The sequence below is a fragment of the Pseudorca crassidens genome, chromosome 8 (assembly GCF_039906515.1).
Source record: "Pseudorca crassidens isolate mPseCra1 chromosome 8, mPseCra1.hap1, whole genome shotgun sequence".
In the NCBI taxonomy this organism is placed as follows: Eukaryota; Metazoa; Chordata; class Mammalia; order Artiodactyla; family Delphinidae; genus Pseudorca; species Pseudorca crassidens.
Genome location: NC_090303.1, coordinates 37,165,743 through 37,190,566, shown reverse-complemented (window position 1 = coordinate 37,190,566; position 24,824 = coordinate 37,165,743). Strand labels below are relative to the sequence as shown.

The window sequence follows — 24,824 nt, the reverse complement described above, 5'->3', positions numbered from 1 at the left end:
AATTAGTATCTCTCCTTCATATAAGTACTTAATAATAACAGATTACCAACTTAAAATGTCTGGGGTAAAGCAATCTAGTCCCAGCGCATGATTTCTCCTAAGTCTTCCTTCCTCAGATTTTATCACCTCTTTTTCCTGTCCAGCAGCACCTCTATAGACAGGGAATGGAAAAGAGTATTCACTATCACTTTATTTCTGATAAAAAGAATAAAGCACCTCCTAAGACTTTAAGATAAGTAGCATGGTTAAAAAACTACATCTCTGCGAAGAGTGTGAGTTTTCTTCCAAAGGAAAACACTGTATGACTTGAGCTATTAAAAAAGGTAAAGGTTGATATTCGAAATAGAATTGACAAGCTTCCAAACAAGGTTTCAAAATTTCAAAAGGATTCAATATCGGAAGGTGTTTAGGCAAACAGACTTTAAATAATGATGCGTATGGATCATTAACTCTTAAGATCTAGGTAAGGTAACTAGATAAAGAAACAGTAAGAACAAGTGAAACCATATTATTCTTCTATTCTGAATTTACATGCACGTATAAACTCACTTTAAAATATAGTTAACTGAAACAAAGACAGACAGACATACACCCGCACACACATATAAATGACAAATGTGGGCCTCAAGTAATGTAAGTTATAATTAAACTAGCAAACTAAACTCAAGATTTTTAAAAATAAGTCTTCCATTCCTTAAGGAATTTAAGTACACTGCAAATTACAAGACCAGAGAGTCACAAATAAATTTCCAATAGAAAACCAGCGTGAAAAAGGTGACTACATTAAAAACTAAATGTAGTAAAAAATGTTTTTGTCACGTTTTAAAGCCCCAAATCTCTGCTTCTCCTTTACAATGAAAGTCTTCCAAACAGCTACCTGTAATCACAGTTTCTAATTCACCTCTTCCCATTTTCTCCTGGACTGACTCCAGTCAGGGTTTCTCTCCACTATTCCACCAAAATGCTATCATCAGATCATCAATAATCCCCCTGCTGGCAAACCCAATAGTCAATTCTAAATCTTCATCTTACTCAACTTATTAGTCGCCTTTGATATACCTGATCTCTCACTTCTTTAAACATTTTCTACACTTGGCTTCTAGGATATCACATTCCCAGGTTTTCCTTCAATCTCACCAGTCACTCTGTTTCTTTGGCTAGATCTTTCACTTTGTCTTAAACACTAAGTAACTGCAGGGCCTCAGGACTAAGTCCTTGATATCTTCTTACTTAAACTCATTCTTTTAGGTAACCTCATCCAGTCTCTTAACTTTAAATAAACATCTGATAATCCTGAGGATTCTCAAAGTTTGTTCCATCACTAAACATTCCCTTGAACTCGAGTTTACGAATTAGCATGTGTACTTGAATGTCAAACCGGGATCTCAAACTAAAACATTCAAAACTTGATTCTCTCTTCCAGACTTCCTCCTCCCTCAGCTGTATCCATTTTAGTAAACAACAACACTATTCATACAGTTGCTCAGGCCAAAATACTCTGGAATCATCCTTGAGTCCTTTTTTCCTCTCTCACCCTGTATTTAAACCATTAGCAAATCCTGTTAGCACTATATCTAGTCTCTAATTACTTCTCACATGAACCTCCACAGACATCTCTTACTGAACTAATGCCAACAGTCTTGAAAGTGATCTGTTTCCATTCTTGTTCCCACCACTCCACCACAATCTATTCATCACAAAGAGTCCAAGTAATCATTTTAACTCATAAGTCACATCATGTCACTTGCCAGGGCAAATCTCCAATGGATTCCTATCACAATTAGAATTTTTTAAAATCTTACTATGGCAGTAAACCCCAAGGTTCCTCTCTAATTTCATTCCTACTACTACAATCCTTTTCATGCATTCCATACCAGACAAAATGACCTCCTCTAACTCACCAGGCACTTTCCTATTCCAGGGCCTTTGCATGCTCTCACCTTTGCCTGCAAGATTCCTTTAAAAAAAAAAAAAAAATTCACAGGACCCTCTCCTTATTCACATCTCTCTCTGCTCAAATGTCACCAAATCTCTCAGCATATATCTAAAACACTCCCAGACATTCTCTATCACCATACTTTGCTTTACTGATTTTTTTCACATTTACTTATTTTTTACATTTTTTACATAATACATCAATTTATATATTGGTTAATTTTCTGATTCTACAACTACTGGGTTGGCCAAAAACTTCGTCCGGGTTTTTCTGTAAGATGTTATGGAAATGTAAGCTCCATGAGAGAGATTTCTGTTAGGTCCATCTAAAAAAAGGTGCCCAGTGTACAAAACATAATAAATGTTGAATTTTGAATAAACAATACATGAGTAGATAAATATATAAATCAAGAAATAAAATCTTTAATTACTTCAGTATTTTTCATGCAGCATTTTAATCTCTTTAGCTTGTTTTAACAAATACTTACACTACATTGTGTAAGATAAACTTTTTTCTAAATTCTTAGTTCTTTTGTAGAGTGCTACACTGGTTAATATTCTACCTTTTGTCATTTGCTAGACGTTTTAATGAATATAAAGTATTTATAACTAAATATTAACTCAAAAGTACTTTACTTACCTTGCCTGACTGCAACCGTTGTATTCTTGAGTCACATACTTTCTTTACAAATAATAAGCTATTTATTTGATTTTTGATGGTGTTGATATCTAAAAACAAACAAATTGATTATGAGGTAGAAAGTGGCAGTGTTACTTGTGAAATACTTTAAACATACATTTACTATAATTTAACATAATAACCAATGAATAGAGTAATTATTTTATTTAATGAAAGAAAAAACTGGAAACTTTACAGTGAAATTATTTAATTAAAATTAAACCATGCCAATTATCTTTACTTCAGAGATAACTGCAATAATAAGAGTCTCATATTCAGAAAATTATCGTGCTTTAGTCTCAGCACATATTAGCATAATAAAAGTCAGATTTACTTAAGGTGAAAACAACTAATAGCATCAAATGACATTTAGGTAAATTAAAGTTTTGTTTGAAGACACAGTAATCATTAAAGAAGTAAAACATTCTTATGCTTAAATAAATTATCAATACTTACCATCACCAGCTGTATCTAGAGATCGAAGATATTGTAATTCTTCTGCTGCTTTATCTCGGACTGCTTCTAGCTCTCCAATATTGTCACTCAATTTAATAATGTTCATAAAGGCCTCATAGTTGCAGTTAGAATCACGGATCTGAAAATAAAGTTTAAAATACAGATGGGAGGGAGACTTGCTTAGGTGAAAACAGAATCTTGAGTGCCTACCATGGGCCAGGCACAACTTTCCTCTATATCCCCACTGTTTATAACAAAGCAAAATGAAAATCTCCGTACTCTTGGTACTTAAATTCCTGTGGGTCACAGACTATTAACAAAGTAAGTAAGATATATAGCACACTACAAAGTAAAGAGCATGCTCAGAATGTCTGATAATAGCAAGGAAGCCATGATGGCTAGAGCTAAACTAAAGAAGTGTAGAAGAGTAATGGAGATCAGTGGTAATGGAGGGCAAATATGGTAGGGTTTAGTAAATATTTTGGCTTTCACTCTGAATGGAATAGTTATTGGAGAGTTTTAAACAGAAGAGTGGCATTCTCTGACATAAATTTAACAGAATCACCGTAATGACATAAATAACTGTTATTTCATCTTTTTTCTCCAGCCACTTGCTATTTAAGAATAGGAATGGAGTAGAAGGTTAAGTTGGATTTAACCAGAGTGTGGTTTCACCAAGCAAATAATAAAGTGAGAGAGACAGGAAGGTAGTTGAGGATGTTGTGAAGGAATGTATGACCACCAACAAAATTTAAGCTAAGTGAAACAGTAAGGGGAGCTATGAAAAGGTAGCCAACTTGGGATACTGTCCATTCTAAACAAGGAGTCAAAGCACTGGGGATTTGTGTAAGTCTGGAGGTACGGAAAAAAAAAAAAAGGCCAATGAGCACATGAAAAAATGCTCAAAATCATTAGTCAACAAGGATGTGCAAGTTAACCATAAGAAAATGACAATGCCAAATGTCTATCAGAATGTGGAGAGACCAAACTCTCAAACAGTGCGAGTGGAAGTACGAAATTATAACACAACTTTGTAGGACTACTTGGCAGTTTCTCTCACTTGGTATAAATTTTACTTCAATAATACAACAAGAAGTAGGTTTTTAAAGACCTGATTTTTCTAAGAATACATTAAGAAACAAGTTAAGTAGCTGTTCACTTATCTGCTCTGGGGGGGGGTGGTAACAATATGAACCAATTAGGTACTCTATTCCACAGTCAGAGATAGGACTTAACATTAACTAGTTTGTCTTAAAAAGAAATAAAATATATATTTCGAGATGAATAATGCAAATCCGTCCACACTGTTTTTAGAAATGACTTAAAAATTTTAAACTATTGTTGGGTAACACGAACACTTTACATAGATAAGATGTATGTTACTACTACACTGCTCTAAACTTTTCCTTTCAAATAGAAATAAACTATACAATTAGATATCATTAATATGAAATTTAACTGGGTGAAAGAGTAAGAACTGAGCCAATTTTAATCTTTATAATACCTACACATGTAAAGGGTTTTCCACACAAATAATGCCAAAAGTGTGCAAACCAGACAACAAAGTAGGCTAAAGATCCTTTATTGATATATTCTTCTCTTTTAAACATATTTTCTGATATTTTATAGCTAAGTACAATAGTGATCAATTCCTGTTCATTAGATAACAAAAAGACCCACCCATCATACACAATAATAGTACCAGCCCAACTGTGGGGAGAACAAGTAAAAATCTGATGGTCTGAATTCTTTTTTGAGTATGTGTTAAATCCCCCCAAAACATTTTTCCCATATAACTAATTATATACTTAATATAAGCTTAGCAAAAGAAAAATTGAAAACTGAAGAAAAATATAAATAGGAATAAAAATAATTCCTAACCTCATGAGTGAGAGATAACTATAACATTCTGGTAAGCATGCATCCTTTTCTGTACTATAGGTAAGGTTATACAGTACTGTACCCTGATTATTTAAGGTAAGTATACAATATCCATTTTTGTGTTACAAAAAAAATTTTTTTAATGTCATTTACTCTTGCTTTATTACTTAAATGTTTTTAAATTTGACCTGTGTTTCCTACTTCTTAAAAAATCATTTTGTTACATAACCAATACTCCTTGTGAGTAAAGTGAAATATATAAACAAAAGAGAAAAATTAAAACTTTCAGGATCCTACCTCTCTATTAATATTTCAGTCAGTATACATACATCTTATCAGAATCACAGTCATTCATAAATATATAATTACTTATATATTTATTTTTTAAAAGATTAGATATCTATACATACATCATTTTAAATTATGTTTTCACATAAAAATATACATATCTTTTCATATTCATAAAGATACACTACCATAATAATGGCGGCATAGTATTTTATTGTATCAATATGCCTAAATTATCCCTCTATGTAGGACAATTAAATTGCTTTCAATTTTTTAGTATTACTAGCAACACTGTCATTAATGACCTTAAATCGGATTGTTGCAAACTTGCTTATTAGCACTTTAGAATAAATTTCAGGAGTAGAATTCCTAAGCAAAGGACATGTATTGTTTAAAATTTTAATTAAGCGGATATGCATATTTTTAAAGCTCTTAGAGCCTAGCAGTACTCTGAAGAAGCTGACAAAGGAAACAAAAAATCAAGTTCTGTGACCTCCATGAAAGGCTCTAGGAACACAAAGATAGTAAGATAATTTCTGCCTGCAGGTAATCCACCATCTGATGGGAGAGACAAATACTGCAACAGGAACAACAATAAAAAATGGCAAGTCTGATAATGGATATGGTTAAACAAAGAACAATCAAGTAGTTCCTTCCTAGGAAAGCTAGACTGAGTTAACAGAAGACACTGTGGGGAAGAAATTTCAGATTCAAAAGAAATGAATCAAAGACCTAGAAGTACCTATCAACGTATTCCCAGTAATAGCCCATTTACACTCTTCCTCAGCCATGAATTTATTGAAAGCACATATAACCAGAAAAAAAAAATCAGAGCTAGTAAACTTAATAACCACTAACCCTTTGATATATCTGACGAATAAGAAAACTGAGTTATCTTATAGACATACTAAGCAACTTACAGAAACAAATTTAGAATAAAATGTAAAGTACATACTATTTAAGTAGTTCAGAACACAGCTGTATTTAAAATCAAATAGTTTTTTAAAATACTCATCATCTATATACACACAGACAATAAAATATCCTTTTTTAAATTTAAATAAGTAGAAACAGCACCAAAATTGTAAGGAAGATTACCTTATCAACAAACTTTCTTACAGAGAATTTGGCTGGTACATTCAACACATAAGCAAATAGAAATACTGAAAATATAAAGATTATCTTTAGATGTATTTTTACTTAATTTCTTGAATAAATTATTGCTTAATCATCCTGACCTCCAAATCATATTTGTACATTTTAAAAAACTGTTTTAAAAACAAGAGTTGTAATTTTACAAAGTACATACCATCCATATGATATATTGATTAATATAATCAGGATCACTGAGTTGATTTATTAATGGAAGAAGAATTCCTCGTGCAAGGATTTCCTGGACAAAAATTTTAAAACACAAAAACAAACTTAATCTAATATACTTCTCAAATCAATAGCACAAAGTAAATTTCCTAACACAATGCTGTTACTTAAGAAAGGTAAGGTACGTATAAAAGTAAAACTTCATAAATGACATGATTTTACAAAAAGGTGAGCTAGTACACCTCATTTAAATGAGATGAAGCCACCTATATCAACTTGGATACATGGCCACAATGATAAGTAGAGTTGAGTGAAAAAAGGCAAAAGGATACTTCTAATATGTTAGCATTTATACTCATTTTTAAAAGGCAAAACATGGCACTAAAAGTGTTTATGGATTCCTACATCTACATTAAAAGTATAAAAACAAACAAGGAAAAGATACCAATCTTAGAATAGTGATTGCCTTCAAGGGAGGGACAGAGCAACTACAGCAAAATATTAACAGTGGTTAAATCTGGGTTGTTGGTACATAAATGTCTATTGTATTATTCTCTATACCTGTCTGAGTTTGAAATTTACCTAATAGAAGATAATAAAAATAAAATAACATAGGTTAAAACAATTACTCAACATTCTTTAGAATATACCTTCCCATTCTTTGCAGCTGTTTATGCTCCTACCTATTAAGATTCTGCCTCTCCTTCAAGGACTGAATCCAGAATTAATTTTCCAATTAAATAAACCCTGATCATTCCAGCTGAACACTTTTTCACTTATATGTTTAAAATACACTAATGCCCTGTATTTAAGCCATTTATCACATACCATTCTCTATGTAATTTTGTGTCTTCTACTTCTCTCATACACTACAGCTCTTCAGGAACTTTTTGTATATGAGTGAGATTAGTTAATCTATTGATTTATCTATCTTCAAAAATATTTAGCCTCTTCTTCTCAAGGTCATTGTCTTAAACATGGATGGAATTTGACAAATATTAAATGATGGAAATGAAGAAACTAAGAATTTAATGCTGATTCTACTAAGACAATATTTTTACCTGTTATTACTCTTCAGTCCTTTATGCCTGTGAAATCTAAATTTATGAAATATCATTTCTTATGAATACTGGAGAGGCTAAATAGCTACAAGTTTAACAGGATGTTTCACTTTTCTAAGTAAAGGACCAATTTATTTACTTATTCCTTTCCAGATCTCTAATTTATCTGTGCCATTTTCTGGTGTAAGTTCATAGAAGGTAGCCTTCACTTTATTTTCCTTTAAAGAAATACGTTATTTAAATTCTACTTTTGTAAGTTGTACAAGTCTTTTGACAACGTTTCCCCCACGATGAATTCGTATTTCCAAAAGGCACTAATGGAGGCTCCAGTAACTTTCTGAAATCTCTTTTGAGACACCATACAGTCTCAAAGTAGAAGAAATTGCTTATTCTTTCAAGGTTAGCTTTAACTCTAACTTCTTAAAAATTATATTTATTTATAGAATCCCTTCCTTCAAATTATGTATCTGACCACAGAAGCTCACATTTTAAAATGTACTTTGTAAGGAGAAAATTCACAAACAAGTATTTTTTGAAAGTTTCTTTTCAAAGTGAGAGAAAAAAACATGTGGACAAAATTTCTGAATAAATCTAGTGCTTCTTATTAGTTAATGCAAACAGTCAATATATCTCAGAAAACTACGCTGATCTCCTAATCTGCCTCATGAAAGGGTTTGGTTAGTCTAAGATGTAATCATATGACTCAACAATTCCTCTACAGGTTCTAGTGAGAGCTCTAAATATTCCAAAATATGTAGCAATTTCCAGATAATTTTCATATACTTTAAGACAAGCACCAGCTGCCAAATATGAAGGCTCAAAAGATAGAGTCATTGAGGCCATGAATCTCTAAACCAATAAAACACGGTAATGGAAGAAAGGAGTAGCAATTAAACAGCAATTATCTCAGTCAAATACTGTGATCTGTACAATCCATACAAAGGATCCATCATATAAAGGAAAGAACTAAGAACTCTCTAAACTGTTATTTAATCTGAACAAAATGTCTTTTGGGAAAACCTAGATTTAATTATCAACAAAAGAAAACTGATAAAGAACTATCAAGTTAAAAGAAAAACAAACTGATTGCAGTGCTCCAACAATTATACTCAACTCAATTAGACTCAAGCAAAAATAAATAAAATATTGGTCTAAAAGAACAATCTATGGCAAAACATATTTGCTCTTTAAACAGTCCTACTTATTTTAAACTATAACCCCATGTAACAAGACTCATCTTCATTCCTGTCTCCTAAAAGTCAATTTAATCTTTAAGGAGCAGCAATAGCGTGTCCACCACAGCCAGCAAGAAGGACAAATAGGTTTCCTTTTGCATTAAACCCAATTCTCTGATTGGGTATGTGCTATGTGGCAGGTACTGTGATAACCACTAAGTACATAATCATGATAAATACAAAATATGGTCCCCGTCTTTATAGGACTTAGGATTCTACTGGGGGAAAGAGGCATCAAGCAAGTAAATGCAACAACCAAATTGTCATTTTAAAATATGGTAAATGTTATGAAGGAAAACAGTACTTACCTACACTAATAGGGAATTATGAGGGGGCTTTTAGATTGGAGGCCTTTCTGAGAAGTGAGATATGTGGGACAAATACAACTTAGCCAAGAGAAGAAGGAGAATCATTCTAAGCAGATGAAAAAGAGTACGAGACAGTCCTATGGTGGGGAGAAATGGCACTTCTGGAGAAGCCAATGTAGCTGGAACATAGTGACGGCATGGCATGAAGGCCAGAGACGTAAACAAAGCCACATCATGCACAGTCTTATTGTAAGCCTTTTAAAAGGACTTGAGATTTAAAACATTTCCTGGATAGTTATTACTGGGATGAAGAAAAGACTTATAAAAGGTAGACAGGATCTGGAGGCAAGAATAAGATTTCCATCTTGGGCATTTAAAGTTTAAAAGGGCTGTGAATCAATCAAATAGTGATTTTAGTGGGCAGCTGGTCAGAGGGGCCTAGAGCTCAGAAGGGAATCTGGCCTATAGACATAAATTTTTATTAGCATTTGGCTGGTGTTTAAAGCCATAGGAATGGATGAGCAAGAAGAGGGCTAAGAACTGAACAACTTGGATATTTAAAAGTTAAGAAGAGGAATTAAAGCATATAGAGGTGACTAAAAAAGAGACCGAAGGAGGAGAAAAAGAGAAGACAGTAATGACGTGGAACCCAAGAAAAGACAGAGTTTCAAGAAGGAAGACATGGCCAGCCATGTGAAATGCTGCTGAGATACTGCCTAGCAGTGGCTATCTGGAGTACCAGGCAAAGACTCTGCTGCCAAATAATCAGCATGAATGAGTATGATGACTGATTAGCAGTATCTTCCTTCAGTGGTAAGTGTGAATCTAGTGATAGACATGCCAGATATTCACCTCCCTTGATAATGACTAGCCCAAATGATTGGTCTTCACTATATATAATCTAGCAGACTCTTCCCATCAAAATCAAGCATTTTCTTCTCACTTCACAGTACCATTACCCTACCTGAGAAGTGCACTGAACTCAAGTTAGAGAGCTATTAGGAAATTGATACTGCTTAAATAATAACAAACAAGCATTAAATAACAACAGACACCTTAGGAATTGGTGTATCTGTTCTGCAGAATGGTAGACTAAAGAGATCATAAGCTTTCATTTTTAGAAAAATTAGAAACTTCAATTTTACCCATTCAGCCAGGGTAAGGGCTAATGTTAGCATTAGCTAGCATTTCTCAATCACAACCAGTAGCCAAAGCCAAAATGTTATTCCTTTACATGTGTACAAAGAATTTTACTCCAAAGGTTTATACCCAGGAAATAAATGAGTCCAAGACTACTGTTCTCATCTGACTTAACTTATTTTCCAATGACAAGAAGCAGAATCTTAGCTACCCAGGTTTTTTTGAAAGTTTCTATCCAGAAGTGTTACTTTAGTCAGTCTAATTTAAGTAAATTTATAGGTGAAGCTATATTAAAGAAAATTAAAACATATCTTTGTTATAACCCAAAATCCAAGTATCTAACTCTAACTCAGGCAGTTTTCAAGGTGTTGTCCAGGAACCTCTGGGGTGTAGGGGGAGACAAGCATACAGTGATATTTTCAAAAAGGAACATGATGGTGTGATGATACCATTAATGGAATGTGGGCTGTGTATTTGTGTTCCAAAATTTCTTAGTTTTAATTTACAATACAATAAATATTGATAGATAAAGCCCACATAAACAGAAGCTCTTTGGGGTCCTCGATAATTTTTAAGAGCGTAACAAGGTCCTGGGACAAAAATTTTAATAATTACTACTCTAAGTTTCTTTACAGCCATGTATTTTGTATGAGCTTAGGCTTACCCTGACAAAGTATCGCATGATCTTGTTCTGGAAATCTCCAGGAGGTAGCAATAAATATAATAAGACCTCACACAAATCCCTTAGGAATCCTAGAAATAAAAGAAGTAGCTATAACAACATTAGAAAATATGAAGTCTCCACCTACTCTTGATATAAAACACAAATAAAGGTAGAAATAAGCAGTTGCCTGATTATACCAGCTTATTACCTTAGTAATCAGTATTCACTAAAAATCCCTTTATTATTCTCCAAATAGCAACTATTCATTAATCAAACGAATACATACTTTTTATTCTGCCCAATTCTAACCCACATTTTGAATTGTTGAGAAACTTCAATTACAAAAGTGTTTTCCCCAAAAAGTTTTAGTTGTACCATGTATTCTACACTTCTACCACACATCTTTGCATACTTAAAAGTTATTTGCACATTTAAAAATACACTTGTAACTATTTTTTCAGGAAAGAACTTCCATTGTCTTGGCAGGTAATAACAAGAAGAGTATGCGCTTCTATTGGGTTGGCCAAAATGTTCGTTTGGGTTTTTCTGTAACAGTATGGAAAAACCCGAACGAACATTTTGGCCAACCCAATATTTTACTGATTGAGGAGGGCTTGATTTACATAAAAGGACTGTACATTATTATATCTATTTCTTACATTTAGTTATTTCATATTAGTGCTAATGAAGTAGCAGTTAAGAACTGAATTGCACAATAAATATAAAAAAGGAAAGAAGGAAAAAGGGAAAAAGCGGAAAGGAAGGCAAAGAAATAAAAAAGCTGAGCACATTTTTTAAAATCTAAGAAAACAATTTCCACAACCAGAAATGCGTTTCTGAATTGTTCATATGCTGACACTTCCCGGGAATATAATTACTGGGTCAGAACGAACTTTTTGGCCAATGCAATAAACAGCTAATCAGAAAAATGTGCCAAGTAGCACAGACTCCTAGTCGTTGTAAAACTAGGAAAAGACAACATCCTCAGCTAAGGCTTATCGGGTCTAACCTCTCAAAAAGAAAAGTACATTCAACTCTATAAATTTCATTTGAAATATTATAATCATTCCCTTAGGAAATATTTAGGGTAACAGGTGTACTCTTGAAATAGAAATAATAAATTCAAGGGGAAGATAAATTACTATAGATCAAAAAAAGTAAATTTATAATTATATAATGTTTCAGTTTGCTGTATTTTAAAAGATGACGAAAGAGGTACTCTTTAATTGCCATCTTTAAATTTTAAAGATGACCTTAAAAGAGAAAAAAGAATCTGGAAACTATTTTAAAGAGTTAAAAAATACAATAAAGTGAATAGTAGCAGTGTCTTTACTATGCTGCCTGTCCTGTAAGAATAATTTCACTCTTAGATTTTACACTTATATTTGTTCACTGATTCTGCTAACTTGTCTCCAACCAATGTGAACAGTTACTGTTCTCAAAAAAGTTAAACTGAAAAGAAAACCTTCTTCATCTTTGGGAGATGTGCACACTAGGTCACGGCAAACGTCCTTCTCCATTTCAACTTCAACTTCAAAGAAGGTATCTACAAGATCTTCTGCTGTACCTGGACAAAGAAGGAACAATTCAAGACATACAGAATAATAAAGAAAAACAGATTTAACAATCCGAATTTTCAAAGGGGATAAAGATATTACCTTTTACTTGATCATCTTTCTCTGTTATCTTCTGTTGAGCCTTTCTGAATACTCGTAGGTGTGTGCCAAAATCATCTACAATGCGTGTAGTAAAATAAGGTTGCCAGTCTATTTCTTTTGACCTTACAAAAAACACATGACATAAAAGCATTATATAAATGCTTTTTTAATCAAAATATAAGTTTATTTAATGACTACTGAAAGACATGATTATCAAAAGAGACTGAATTTATTTATACTGAGATTTTACTCATTTAACCACTATTACACCTTAGCATTCCCTTTCAAGAGACCCAGTTTATCAAATCTACTTAAACCCTCGAACAATATTCTTTGAAGTATTTTATGTGCCAAAGCTTAAAAGTACTATCTAAATGCTTAAAATAAATAAGAGAAAAAACAACAGGTATATTATGCAATTTCTCATCCCAGACATAACAATATATTAGGAATTCAGAATGTTTTTGCTTGCTTTTAAAAGAGCAGTTGAGATATTTCTTGGTTCTTTCTGAACCCTTTCTGAATTCTCCACATTCTTCCTTTTAGTTATACGGTCCAAGTTTTGAACCAAATATCTTTGGTATGAGCCTGACTGGTTTCTGTTTGCATATAAAACACTTAAAAACTTAACTATTTGAAATAACTATAGTCACATGGAAATGGTTTAAAGAGTAATGTAAAATACCACACTTACCCATGAAAAAGGTGATTACTAAGTTTATTAAGTTACCTAGTACTCTTATCTCTAAAGCAACAGACCTCAACAAACATCACTAATTTAGTAAACCAGTGAAACAGATAACAAATACAACAGATAAACCCAGATTATACATCTCCTTGGATTAAGTGATATTTTTAAACAAACATGTTATTCAATGCTGTTTTCCTTAAGTTAGCACTAAAATTAATTCACCCCTTTAGGAACATACCAAATAAACAGAAGATAAAGAGGCTACTCATGAAGATGCTAGACAATGGGGGAGCAAAAAAAAGTTACCATAATTCATTATGCTAATTCACCATACCTGTATAATGAAGAAGCTAGTGAATAAGTTGACTTGATTACTGTCTTTTGAGAAAAAACTTTTAGATGTGGTAATGGCATTGAGGAATATAACAGATGGCTATTTTTAAACAAAAACATAAATTATTAACACTCATAATTTCTAATGCACAATTATGATTTTGTTATATACATGGAAAGAAAGAGTAAATTATAAGTACATGAATACAAACAATTTAACAAAAATAAATGTAACCTGAGCTCTGGGATCTGAGGAGAGGTTACCATTACTCAGAATGTAAGAGCCATGTATATAAGCATACACTAAACTTGGTAACAATACTCAGTCTCAACATAAAACCTAAAATAAAAACTTAAACCTAGAGGTCTCTAGAGTCTCTTTTTGCCCTTATTTTAGAAAGAAAAGCACAATCTGTGTAAGCATCTTTCAAAACTCTTTACATGAATATTTGTACAAAATCATCCAAACCTGAAAATTTTATAAGAACAAAATTTACTTGGTATAGGCCATTAGCTCATTTAATCCATAAAAGGTTCATTCTAACAAATTTAGAAGAAAGCAGAATATATAATCTTTCAAATTACATATGTTCTGTTTCATGGTACAGTGCTATTTACAGAATTTACTGAAATTTTCAAACAAAACAAAATTTATTAATTTTAGAAGGCATTTTAAAACCTATCTCAATTCATTATGGAGGATGTAATGACATTTAAAATGACTGAAAGTTAACAAGTAATGCAAATACATGAAAATTATTTTAAGTATTAAATACAGATTTCTACTTTCAATAGACAAATATATTGAGGGTGGGGAAAACAGGGAACACAGTATTTTATATTCTCTATCCAAGGTCATCATTTTCCCTCTGCTTGACTCATTTACCCTGAATACATGCAAATCTATTGCAAATCTCAACTCAAAGGAACTGTTCTAGGTTAGGAAGATAAGAACAACAGTAGTACATGACTTCCCATTTACATAATTAGGAAAATATCTACTAACAATTTCTAGTAGTATTTGTCTTAAAATTTGAAAGCCACACTTCCTTCTATTGATCCACAGGTAGTTTTCTATTAGAGCTCTTAATATCATTTATTCTTAAGTCATGCCTACAGTCAAGGCTCTTTTTTACTTTGTTTAAAATATTCCCCCACATGACTCCTAGTAAAAACACCTGGATTATTACACAATGAATCCTATTATCTACACTTTCATTTTATTATTACTTAGAGGCTTTCACTTCTTGAATTTAAAAATGAGAGCATACTTCCTATATGACCAAGAGAATAAGGGATATGTTCAATCCTACCCTGAGAATATACAATTTATATTAGGCCCCTGAAGCTTATATATCTTGACAGAATGCTTGTAAGAATTACGATGGTTAATTAGGAATGCAAATAAGCAATGAAGTCTTAATTAAAGAACAAAAGGAAAAGTCAAACTACCAAGTGTAGCTCTCTGATACATTTGGCAGGCCTTATCTTCATCTCTAACACCGTCATCTTATTCCTGGCCTTTTAATTGATCTCCCACGTCCACTCTAGTCTACCCTCCATTCTATTTTCCATACAGCAGCCAGACTGATCTTTTTAAAAATACAAATATGATGATACAAAACAAGAGCCGTAAAAACCCTTTAGTGACTCTCCGATCATACACAGCTGGGACCCTGCTTACTTCCTCATCATTTGTTCCACTGTCCTTCCTTTTCTGTTCTGTGTTTACCTCAATACCTTTGGACAGACTATTCCCTCTGCCAAGTTTGCTCACCCTGTCCACTCTCCATAAATTTACCTTCGCTCCCCCACATTCCTTTGACAATTCTCACTTATACTTTAGAGTTCACCTAAAATGTCAATTCCACACGGCACTCTTCGTTGACCCTCACCCTTTGCTTTATTCCTTCAGACAAGGTCTGGATCTCTGGTTACATATTCTCATAGCAGCACATTTTTCACTTTTTATAGCACTTACAACCTGCAGTTAAATAATTCAACTGCTGAGATAAAAATCTCAGGAAGTCAGGGATTTTGTCTGTTTTATTCCACTATGTTTTATTCACTACTTGTGTTCCCCAATGGCTAAATAATATGTTAAACACTGGAGGCACTTGATACATACTGATTTATTGATTTCTCTTTCAGGGTCAGAGCACTGTTAATAGGTGCTTGGAGAATGGCCACATGAACCACATACAGCAACTGCTTCTTTACTCCTTAAAGTTCTGAAATAGGACATATATTGAGAAGCTCTTTTTGCGTCTCTAAACCCCAAAGCTACTTAATGCTAATGCCAAAAAAAGGCAATGAATGTCCCAAATATGTGGGCTGAGACTGAGATTACATAAATTGCTTCACTGGGGCCATCTATTCTAAGCAGTATACAGCTCATCATCAGTAACACAAAAAACACATCAAAATCAACTAAGACTGAACTGGACTGAATACATGTCCTTGATTCAAGTAAAAGACACACCATTTCATTAGCTGTGAAATTCAGCAAGTCACGTCACCACCCATGGTTTTTCTCTAGGGACACTTACAGCTTTAAGAACCTATGATTAACTACATACCCATCCCAACACACACACATGCGCGCGCGCAGGAACACAATACATAGAAAAGTGGTAACTGGTAAGTAAATCGAAATATTTGATCAAAAGAAGGAATCATGAATGTATTTCATTTTAACTTAAATCATATAAATCTTTCAGTGTAAGACTAAGATAAGACCTTTTGATTAATGTTTTGCTAAGTGTTATTAATGTGGCCTTTGTCTTGAATAAACCATTCTCACATTGAGGAAGTTATGGTTTCCAGTTTCTTTTAAATGGCATTAACAACTAACGACATCTGTGAACAAATCCAAATGCAGAGTAAGAGTCTTTCAAGGCTTTTCACCAACATTTTATAGTTGTCTTTCACACACCTAATCCTACTGTGATCTATTTAGCAACTAGCTGAGTAAATTCCAAAGCAAGTGACCTCTTTTTCATAGGAACTACCCTGTCATACTCATATTCTTTAATCTATGTAGAAGTAAATTAAATTATATGATTATAATAAAAAGTATAAGCAGGGTACACAGGTTCAGAAACAAATACAACTTCCTTTTTTAACACACTCAATTGTCTTCCTCCTCTAAAGCATCCATGCTCAGCTCATACCACAAAACAATTATATCAGACTTTCTGTGCCCAAGAATCAACAACTAACTTCTGATAAGTTTAAAAGTCAAAAGGTAGGGACAGAAGTGGACAGAAGTACTAGAATGTAGCCTATTAGCCTAGCTTTAATGCTAAGGGCATGAGTCAGTATGTCTTACAAAGGGAATGGAGAATAACTGGCTAACTAAAGAGAATTTCTATTACAGTAGTACAGAACTGGTACCATTCTAAAAATAGCTTACAATTTTTTTTGATGATACCCACACACAGAAATAAGTAGAAGTTAGTTAAGTGCTATGTCGTAAGTCAAAAAGGATTAATTAAAGAGGCCACACTACAAACATATTTTGATGAATGACTAGTATTTAAATGGGGTAAAGAAGGATATAGGAACAGACAAAAGAGGGATATGAGCATGGCCTATGCAAGAGTCATCACGTAGACCTGCCTAACTAAAGAAGTGGGTGACCATTTGGCAATAGAGGCAATCTTCACACACTGGGCAGAATACTGCCCTGGAAAAGGTCCTTTATGTCAAAACGATAAAAGTAAAAACTGATTTTCCCACAGAAACAATCCTATAATAAATGTTACATTCCTGATGCTGTATTATTTTTTCACAGAAATGACTACTAAGACCTTATTTTAAAACAGTGAGAATGACATAGTAGGGACCTCCCTGGCGGTCCCAGTGGTTAAGACTCTGCACTTCCAATGCAGGGGGCATGGGTTCGATCCCTGGTTGGGGAGCTAAAGATCCCACGTGCCGTGTGGTGCAGCCAATAAATAAATTAATTAATTAACTAATTAAATAAAAAAAGAATGACACTGTATCTGCATAGTATGTATGTACGTATATGTATGTATGTGTATATATATACACACACGTATATATAAAGACTTTTTAAATGTGTATTAATCAATAAAGGTGATGTAATAACCAACTGCATAAAATTACAATAATATGTATTAATCTCCTATATGAGGTCTTTTACCTTCTAATTACAAAATTCAGACATTTAAAAAAATCATTAGTATAGTAAAATTCCTATACTAATGATTTCTAGTTTTTCTGGGTAGATTTTGACAAGCATCTTTGAAGACATTTTGAGAAGGTTTATTCCACTAGAGGATTTTTAGATCACTGACTCAGACATCTTTTGCTGAAATTGGGTGTCCTATCTGTGAAAGAAAAAATTCCTTCCTTGAGTCACGGAATCAGACAGTAACTTCCCCCTCAGACTTCACTATTATAAAGGATATACTCTTTAAAATACATAAACCTTTACATGTTTCCATCCTTCAAGAGTCCTTGAGGGAGTACGCTGTTAGCGTCAAAAGCTTCAGCCTAAAATTGAATTTGAGCAATATTTTAAAAGCAGAGAATTATAAACTTGCTCCTAAATCCATTAAAAGATTTTCCCTTCTTCCAGTCTCAATTTGCTCATATTATAAATACTTCACGTTACCATAACCACCTCCCTAGAGCACCTTTGTTTCCCTTTTAAAATCTACTTTAAGGATGTAGTTATAAGGATTGAGTATAAAATAATGAAACTGAACTTACATTAAATTTACTATTACTCTATACCATAATTCTTAAAAATATATGGAGAATTACTCTTTCATGGGAGCTAAATTAGCAACCACACGAGGTAACAACTTTCATTACTTCATGGTTGCTAACCTGTCTGCTCCCTTCCCTTGGCTGCACTGTTGTATGCTGAGTAGGAGAGCCAAAGGTGCGCATCTCTCTCCTAACTCCACATTCAGTGACTTCATACTGACAGCTTAAAATCAACCATGGTGGGAGTATTTACACTTCACAAAACTTAAAGGAGTCGACTTATAAAACTACAAATTTATTGTTTTCAGTATTCAGTACAGAATAGTACTAGTTTGGATAATCAAATAAAAATTTTTAAAGTTTCACTGATACAAGACTTTTAACTACAGAGAAAAGACTGGTCTAGTAAATATCTTTCACGTTTAAGTCTTGTATCCTTTCTGACCGTGAAGAAATACAATAAAAGGTTTAAATAAAGTTTATCATCACCCTACTCTAAGATCTCCTATCAGTAAAACAACAGACTAGAGGAGTACTTTAATCCCAAAGTAAATTAAATCTAATTAGCAACCCCACACACTATAAAAAATAACTCCCCAAATGGTATTCAAAATGTGGGGTGTGATAGAGAATGTGAGTGAGTGTTTTGAAGAGGAAGTATGAGTGAAAACAAACAAATCAAGATTAGTACCAACCATACCAGGGAATCTCAGTCTTTTAGAACTGAAAGAGATCTGAAATAATTACCACAAACCCCTGTAATTACAGAGCCAAAACTTAAATTACTTATTCTAGATTATATAGTTATTGAGATCAAGGCTTTGTTTAAAAAAAAAAAAAACAGAAAAACAAAAACAGGGTTCCTAACTTTCAATTTGGTGTTTTCTCTGCTATACCTTAACAACACAAAACCTTCTGACTCATAAACGTTATAAACAAATTGGTAGAAATGGAGAAAAATTTAGGCATGCAGTTTTATATAACCATAGTAAAGGAAATGGTATTTAGTGAACTATAACTCCACCTAAGAAATCCATCCAGTTCTACATTCTGTGCCCCAATGCTTCAAAGAGGTCAAGGATGCATAACTTTTAAAGAACTTGGATCTTCAAATATAAAGAAAAACTTAGATAGAGGAACACACATGAAGCACACTCTATTTTAGGGGTTGAGTATAAAGAACACAGAGCTGGAAGCCTTAATCAAGCTACAGGAAAAGAAAAAAAATAACCTGGGGCTAAGTGTGAATCTTCTTAAGTATAATGTTAAGTATTAAATATTAAATTCATGCTATTAAGTATTTTAATAAATAAGGTTTTCAGTAAAATTTACCTGATAAATGAAAAATTGCTAGACCCAACAGCGAAATATATTAAATTTTGTGGAGAAAAATTACCAAGGAAGTCATAAATGGAAACTCAATTAACAATAATTTATTGAGTATTCACTACCTTATCATGTACAAAACACTATATTCAAGCATTAGTTTCAAGATAACTTCCCAAGGAAATAAAGATTCAGTGGCTACCTATACAAAAAATGTCATCTACACCTGAAAAACGGTTTATTTTATTTATGTGTTTGCAAGAATATAAAAAACAGAGAAACAGGAAAAGGAATTTAGTTGCAAAGTCATCCTAGATATTTTTATTGCTGAGCAACAAATGTTTCTGTCTTGGGCTATAAGAATAATACATGCCCGTTTTGTAAAATGTAATTTCCTTCTTTAGATTTTCTGTATCAGCTATAAATTAGCCTTAAATCCACAATCCAAAGATCACTGTTAATATTTTAGTGTTTTTCTTTTAGTATCTTTGCTATGCTCACATACTTACAATTTTTTACACAGCTAAAATCATATAGCGTACACTACTTTGTGTGCTTTTTATTCTAATGTATTTCCTACTTCGTTAATACTACGTAATATTTTAATGTATGCAAATCTATGTATTCCAGGGGTCAGCAAACTCTTTCTCTAAAAGAGCCAATTAGCAACTATTTTAGGTTTTGCAGGCCACATCATCTCAGTCAACTCTGTCACTGTAGCACAAAAGCAGCCATCGACAAAATGCAAACAAATGAGCATAACTGTCCAATAAAACTGTACTTACAAAACCAGGCAGCAGTACAGTACACTCAATAATAAAATGACAAATAACCTAATTTTAAAATAGGGAAAAGATCTGACAGACATTCTCTATATACAAATGACTAATTTGCACATGAAAAGATGTTCGACATCGTTAGCTATCAAGGAAATGCAAATCAAAACCATCATGAAATACCGCTTCACACCCACTAGGATGGCTATAATCAAAAAGACAATAACAAGTACAGGAAAGGATGTGGAGAAACTGGAACCCTCATACATTGTTGGTGGTAATGTGTAGCCACTTTTTAAAAGTTTGCAGTTCCTCTAAAGGTTAAACTAAGTTACCATATGACCAGAAACTCTACTCCTAGGTGCACATCTAAAAGAAATGAGAACATTAAGTCCACACAAAAACATGTACATGAGTGCTCATAGTAGCATTCTTTATAAAATCCAAAAGATAGACGCAAACCTACTGTCTGCCAACTGATGAATGGATAAACAAACTGTGGTGTATCCATACAATGGAAAATTATTCAGCAATAAGAAGCAATAAGTAATAATATATGCTACAACAAGGATGAACCTTGAAAACATCACGCTAAGTGAAAGAAGCCAGTCACTAAAGACCACATATTGTATTATTTCATTCATGTAAAATGTCCAAATGCATAGAGAGAAAAAGTATATAATTGACTGCCCAGAGCTAGAAGCTTTGTGGGGGATATGGGGAGAGACTGATAGCGGATATCAGGTCCCCTTGCGGGGTCATTAAAATGTTCTTAGGGCTTCCTTGGTGGTGCAGTGATTGAGGATCCACCTGCCAATGCAGGGGACACGGGCTCGATCCCTGGTCCAGGAAGATCCCACATGGCACGGAGCAACTAAGTCCATGAGCCGCAACTACTGAGCCTGTGCTCTAGAGCCCACAAGCCACAACTACTGAGCCCATGTGCTCCAACTACTGAAGCCCGCCACGCCTAGAGCCCATGTTCTGCAGCAAGAGAAGCCACTGCTATGAGAAGCCTGCACACTGCAAGGAAGAGTAGCCCCGGCTCACCACAACTAGATAAAGCCTGTGTGCAGCAACGAAGACCCAACACAGTCAAAAATAAATTAATTAATTAAATAAATTTATTTTTTTAAAAAAGTTCTTAAATTGACTGTGATGAAGGCTGCACAACTCTGTGAATATACTGAAAGCCAATGACTTTAAGTGAGTGAACTGTACAATATATGAATTATAAAAATATACCATTAACCACCCCTGGTCTATTCTATAGATATAAAAACTTCAACTTTTTCTCCCCTTTTAAATATTTAGATGGTTCCTAATTCTTTTTGCATCTTTCTGATTAACATCTCTTTTGAGCTAAGTTTTCAAATGGCAAAGAATATAAAATGACAATAGTATAAAACTTCACTGTTGCAAATGTCCATTATTGTACTTGCCTTTTGGACAAGTCTAGGAACATACGATTTACATTTCTATGGCAAAAGGGAGTGAGAAAAATGGAAAACAAACTAAAATCAAGCAGGACCCTTGGGAGCTTCCCTAGACAGATCCCACCACCACCACCATGTCTTCCACCTGCCTCTTGTCTGTAGAAAAACTTCAGGCAAAGAATAAATTTAATCAAAGAAATGAGAAAATACAGAAACAAAGTAAAATAGTCAAACAGGACAAAATAATAATAGTTCAGTCCTTAAAGTCAAGGACCTTTAGTTCCTCCTCAAGGGCTACAGATAATATTGAGCCATATCCTCTGAGCTGTTTTACAGATATTAAAACCCCCACCAGGTGGAAAATGTTAACTACTTGATGACCAGACTGTAGCCCTGACATAAGCTGCTCCATCTTACACAATTCTAAGAACTGACCTCAAGGAAATGGGAACAAACTGACCCTGGAACTGAAGATTCACTGTACTTAAAGCAATCGAGATGATGCTAATCAGACCACCTCATGACCAATTTCAAGATGACTATCAGAGCTTACTATGCTGCTCTGCACAAAGCCCCCTCCCTCTGCCTATACACACCTGAAACTCCCTTTTAAAAGCTCTTGCCCCCTGATCAGCAATGGGGAGTTGGCTTCTGGACATGAGTCCACCTTCTCCCCGGGTTGCCAGCCTCCTGAAAAAAACAACCTTTCCTTTCCAACCAAAATTTGCCTCTCAAGCAGCGAGCAGTGGGACCTGAGTTCAGTAGCAAAACCCCGTTATTCCAGGAACAGTGATACCATCAGCATCAGAACCACTGAATCTCAGAACCTACATTTCCTATGTCCTTACACCATGGGAAAACCCTTCAGGAAGGAACACAGTAGCATTAGAATATATCTCCTTTCCACTAACCCTAGGGTTCAGGGAAACAGATGTGTAGAGTTAGTAACCACATTTCACTTTTGAGAACAACAAGGTTCCTTGTTCACTTGTACCTCCTCATACACTAACCTTATCCCCCTTCTGAGAACTGTGCTCAGATTATTCCTTTTGCCTAACATGTCCTTTATCCCTCCCTTTCCATCTCAATACACCCATTCTTGAAGTCCAGTTTTGGCCTCAATCCACATGAGGTCTTGATCAGTGACTCTGGTCCATTCTATCTCTACATGAAATCCTCTAAATGCCACACAAATCACCACTTTATTTCTCTCCATTTCATGTGCTTTAATTTTGTCTCCCTTTCCCTTCCCCCTCAAAAAAAAAAAAAATAGAGCTAAGAAGACAAGGTCAAAGAATCTGTGTATATATCCTAGGAATGTAACAAATAACAAAAACAACAATAACAACAAAGAAGTTAACATTCACTGAACACATGCTATGTGCCAGATCCTATGATGTTTTACATGCACTTTTCCCCCATATAATCATTACAACAATCCTATGAGAAAATTACCCCATTTTACTGATGCAGAGATTTAGGCACAGAAAGTCAAATAACTTGCTCAAAAAGTCATTTATTGGTCGACAAATACTTTATGAAATATTTCATGCACATCATCTCCTTTGCCCCTCACAAACTCAGAGTGTGCTACAAGTTCAGCATCACTGCTGTACAGAGTTGTTAAGAAATGTTCTTTTAAGTACATTATAACTTAATGGTACAGGTAGAATTATAATACAAATCTCCCAGGGCTTTCTATCCTATATCATACTATCTTATTTGAAGAGAGAATAAAAATACATGGGTTATCACAGATTCATCTGCTAAAGCTCCAGCCTAATTTATGCCCAGGCTCCACAGAGAACTCAAGTGCTATGGGAAGGTTTCCTTCCCTAAACTGTTACTAGAATAACAGGTACTAATGTTAGTATGAGGTGTTATCATTACAAAGTACTCTCTCACATGCGATGTCATTTAATCCTAACAACAACCTGATAAGCAGACACAGGTTATCACTAGACTCAAAGAATTTATGGTTTTTACCCATTCAAGGCCATAGAGCTTAATAAATAATAGAGCTAAAGCTCAAAACCAGAACTTCACACTCTAAGTATATCCTTTTCTTCCTGTTATATCTCAAAATGAGTATTTTGTTTTATGTTGATGTTCTGTAATTGTTTCCCCAAGCTGATGAATAAATATGAACACTAGAATTTGGTGGTTCTAAATCTTTTCTGGGTTCATAGGCCCTTTTTGAAAATAAAATCTATGGAATCACTCAATAGGAAAAAATAACAGACAATTTCGCATACATCTTCAGGGCTTCATGGGCTGTTGGTTAAGAACCCTATGCAAGATTGTAATTTGAAGGAGAGAAGTGATAACTTATGCTTCACAGTGCACAGCAGACAAGAATAAGAATTTTTAAAGTATTTGAGTGATTATAACCAGGCTTAATTTTCTTGATATTCACATTGGAAATAGTCAAGGAGCCTCTGTGAAGACATACATTTTAGTAGTAACAGAAAAAGCCAATGAAGGACAAAAATAAAGTCATTCACAGAAAAGGCACAAACAATAACTTAGCTTTACTGTATGCTACAGGTTTTACATCATATTGTTTTTTAACCTGAAAGCAGCCTCAAAAGTAGCTTATTATCAGCTCTTTACAAATAAGGAAACTAAAGCTCAAGAGAGGCTGATTAATTTGCCCAAAAACTTAAGACCAATGAACAAGCAAAGATATAAATTCATATCAGTCTAGTATGGAAGAAACCTGGCTCTTCCTGTAATCACCCAAATACTTAGCTTGAAAGCACAGAATATTAGAGAAGGGGGAAAAAAAACTTACGACAGGAAGTTTAAAGAAAAGGTGGTTATAAGATCAAAAACAGGGAAAGCATTGCAATGATACGAAAGAAAGGTGGGAGAAACTAAGATTAATAATCTAGATC

The 24,824-nt window shown here is 33.8% G+C and overlaps 1 protein-coding gene across 5 annotated transcripts in view; it reads right to left on the bottom strand.

Annotated features, from left to right (window-relative positions):
• SNX13 (sorting nexin 13) overlaps window positions 1–24,824 on the bottom strand; it is a 138,029-nt gene that overhangs the window by 61,886 nt on the left and 51,319 nt on the right. For all 5 annotated transcript variants that reach the window (XM_067746220.1, XM_067746217.1, XM_067746219.1 and 2 more), the window contains 6 exons: window positions 12,626–12,747; window positions 12,433–12,534; window positions 10,968–11,056; window positions 6,549–6,632; window positions 3,071–3,209; window positions 2,576–2,664 (listed from right to left, as the gene is read on the bottom strand). In XM_067746220.1, coding sequence (XP_067602321.1) covers window positions 2,576–2,664; window positions 3,071–3,209; window positions 6,549–6,632; window positions 10,968–11,056; window positions 12,433–12,534; window positions 12,626–12,747 — 625 coding nt within the window. The remainder of the gene's footprint in view (window positions 1–2,575; window positions 2,665–3,070; window positions 3,210–6,548; window positions 6,633–10,967; window positions 11,057–12,432; window positions 12,535–12,625; window positions 12,748–24,824) is intronic.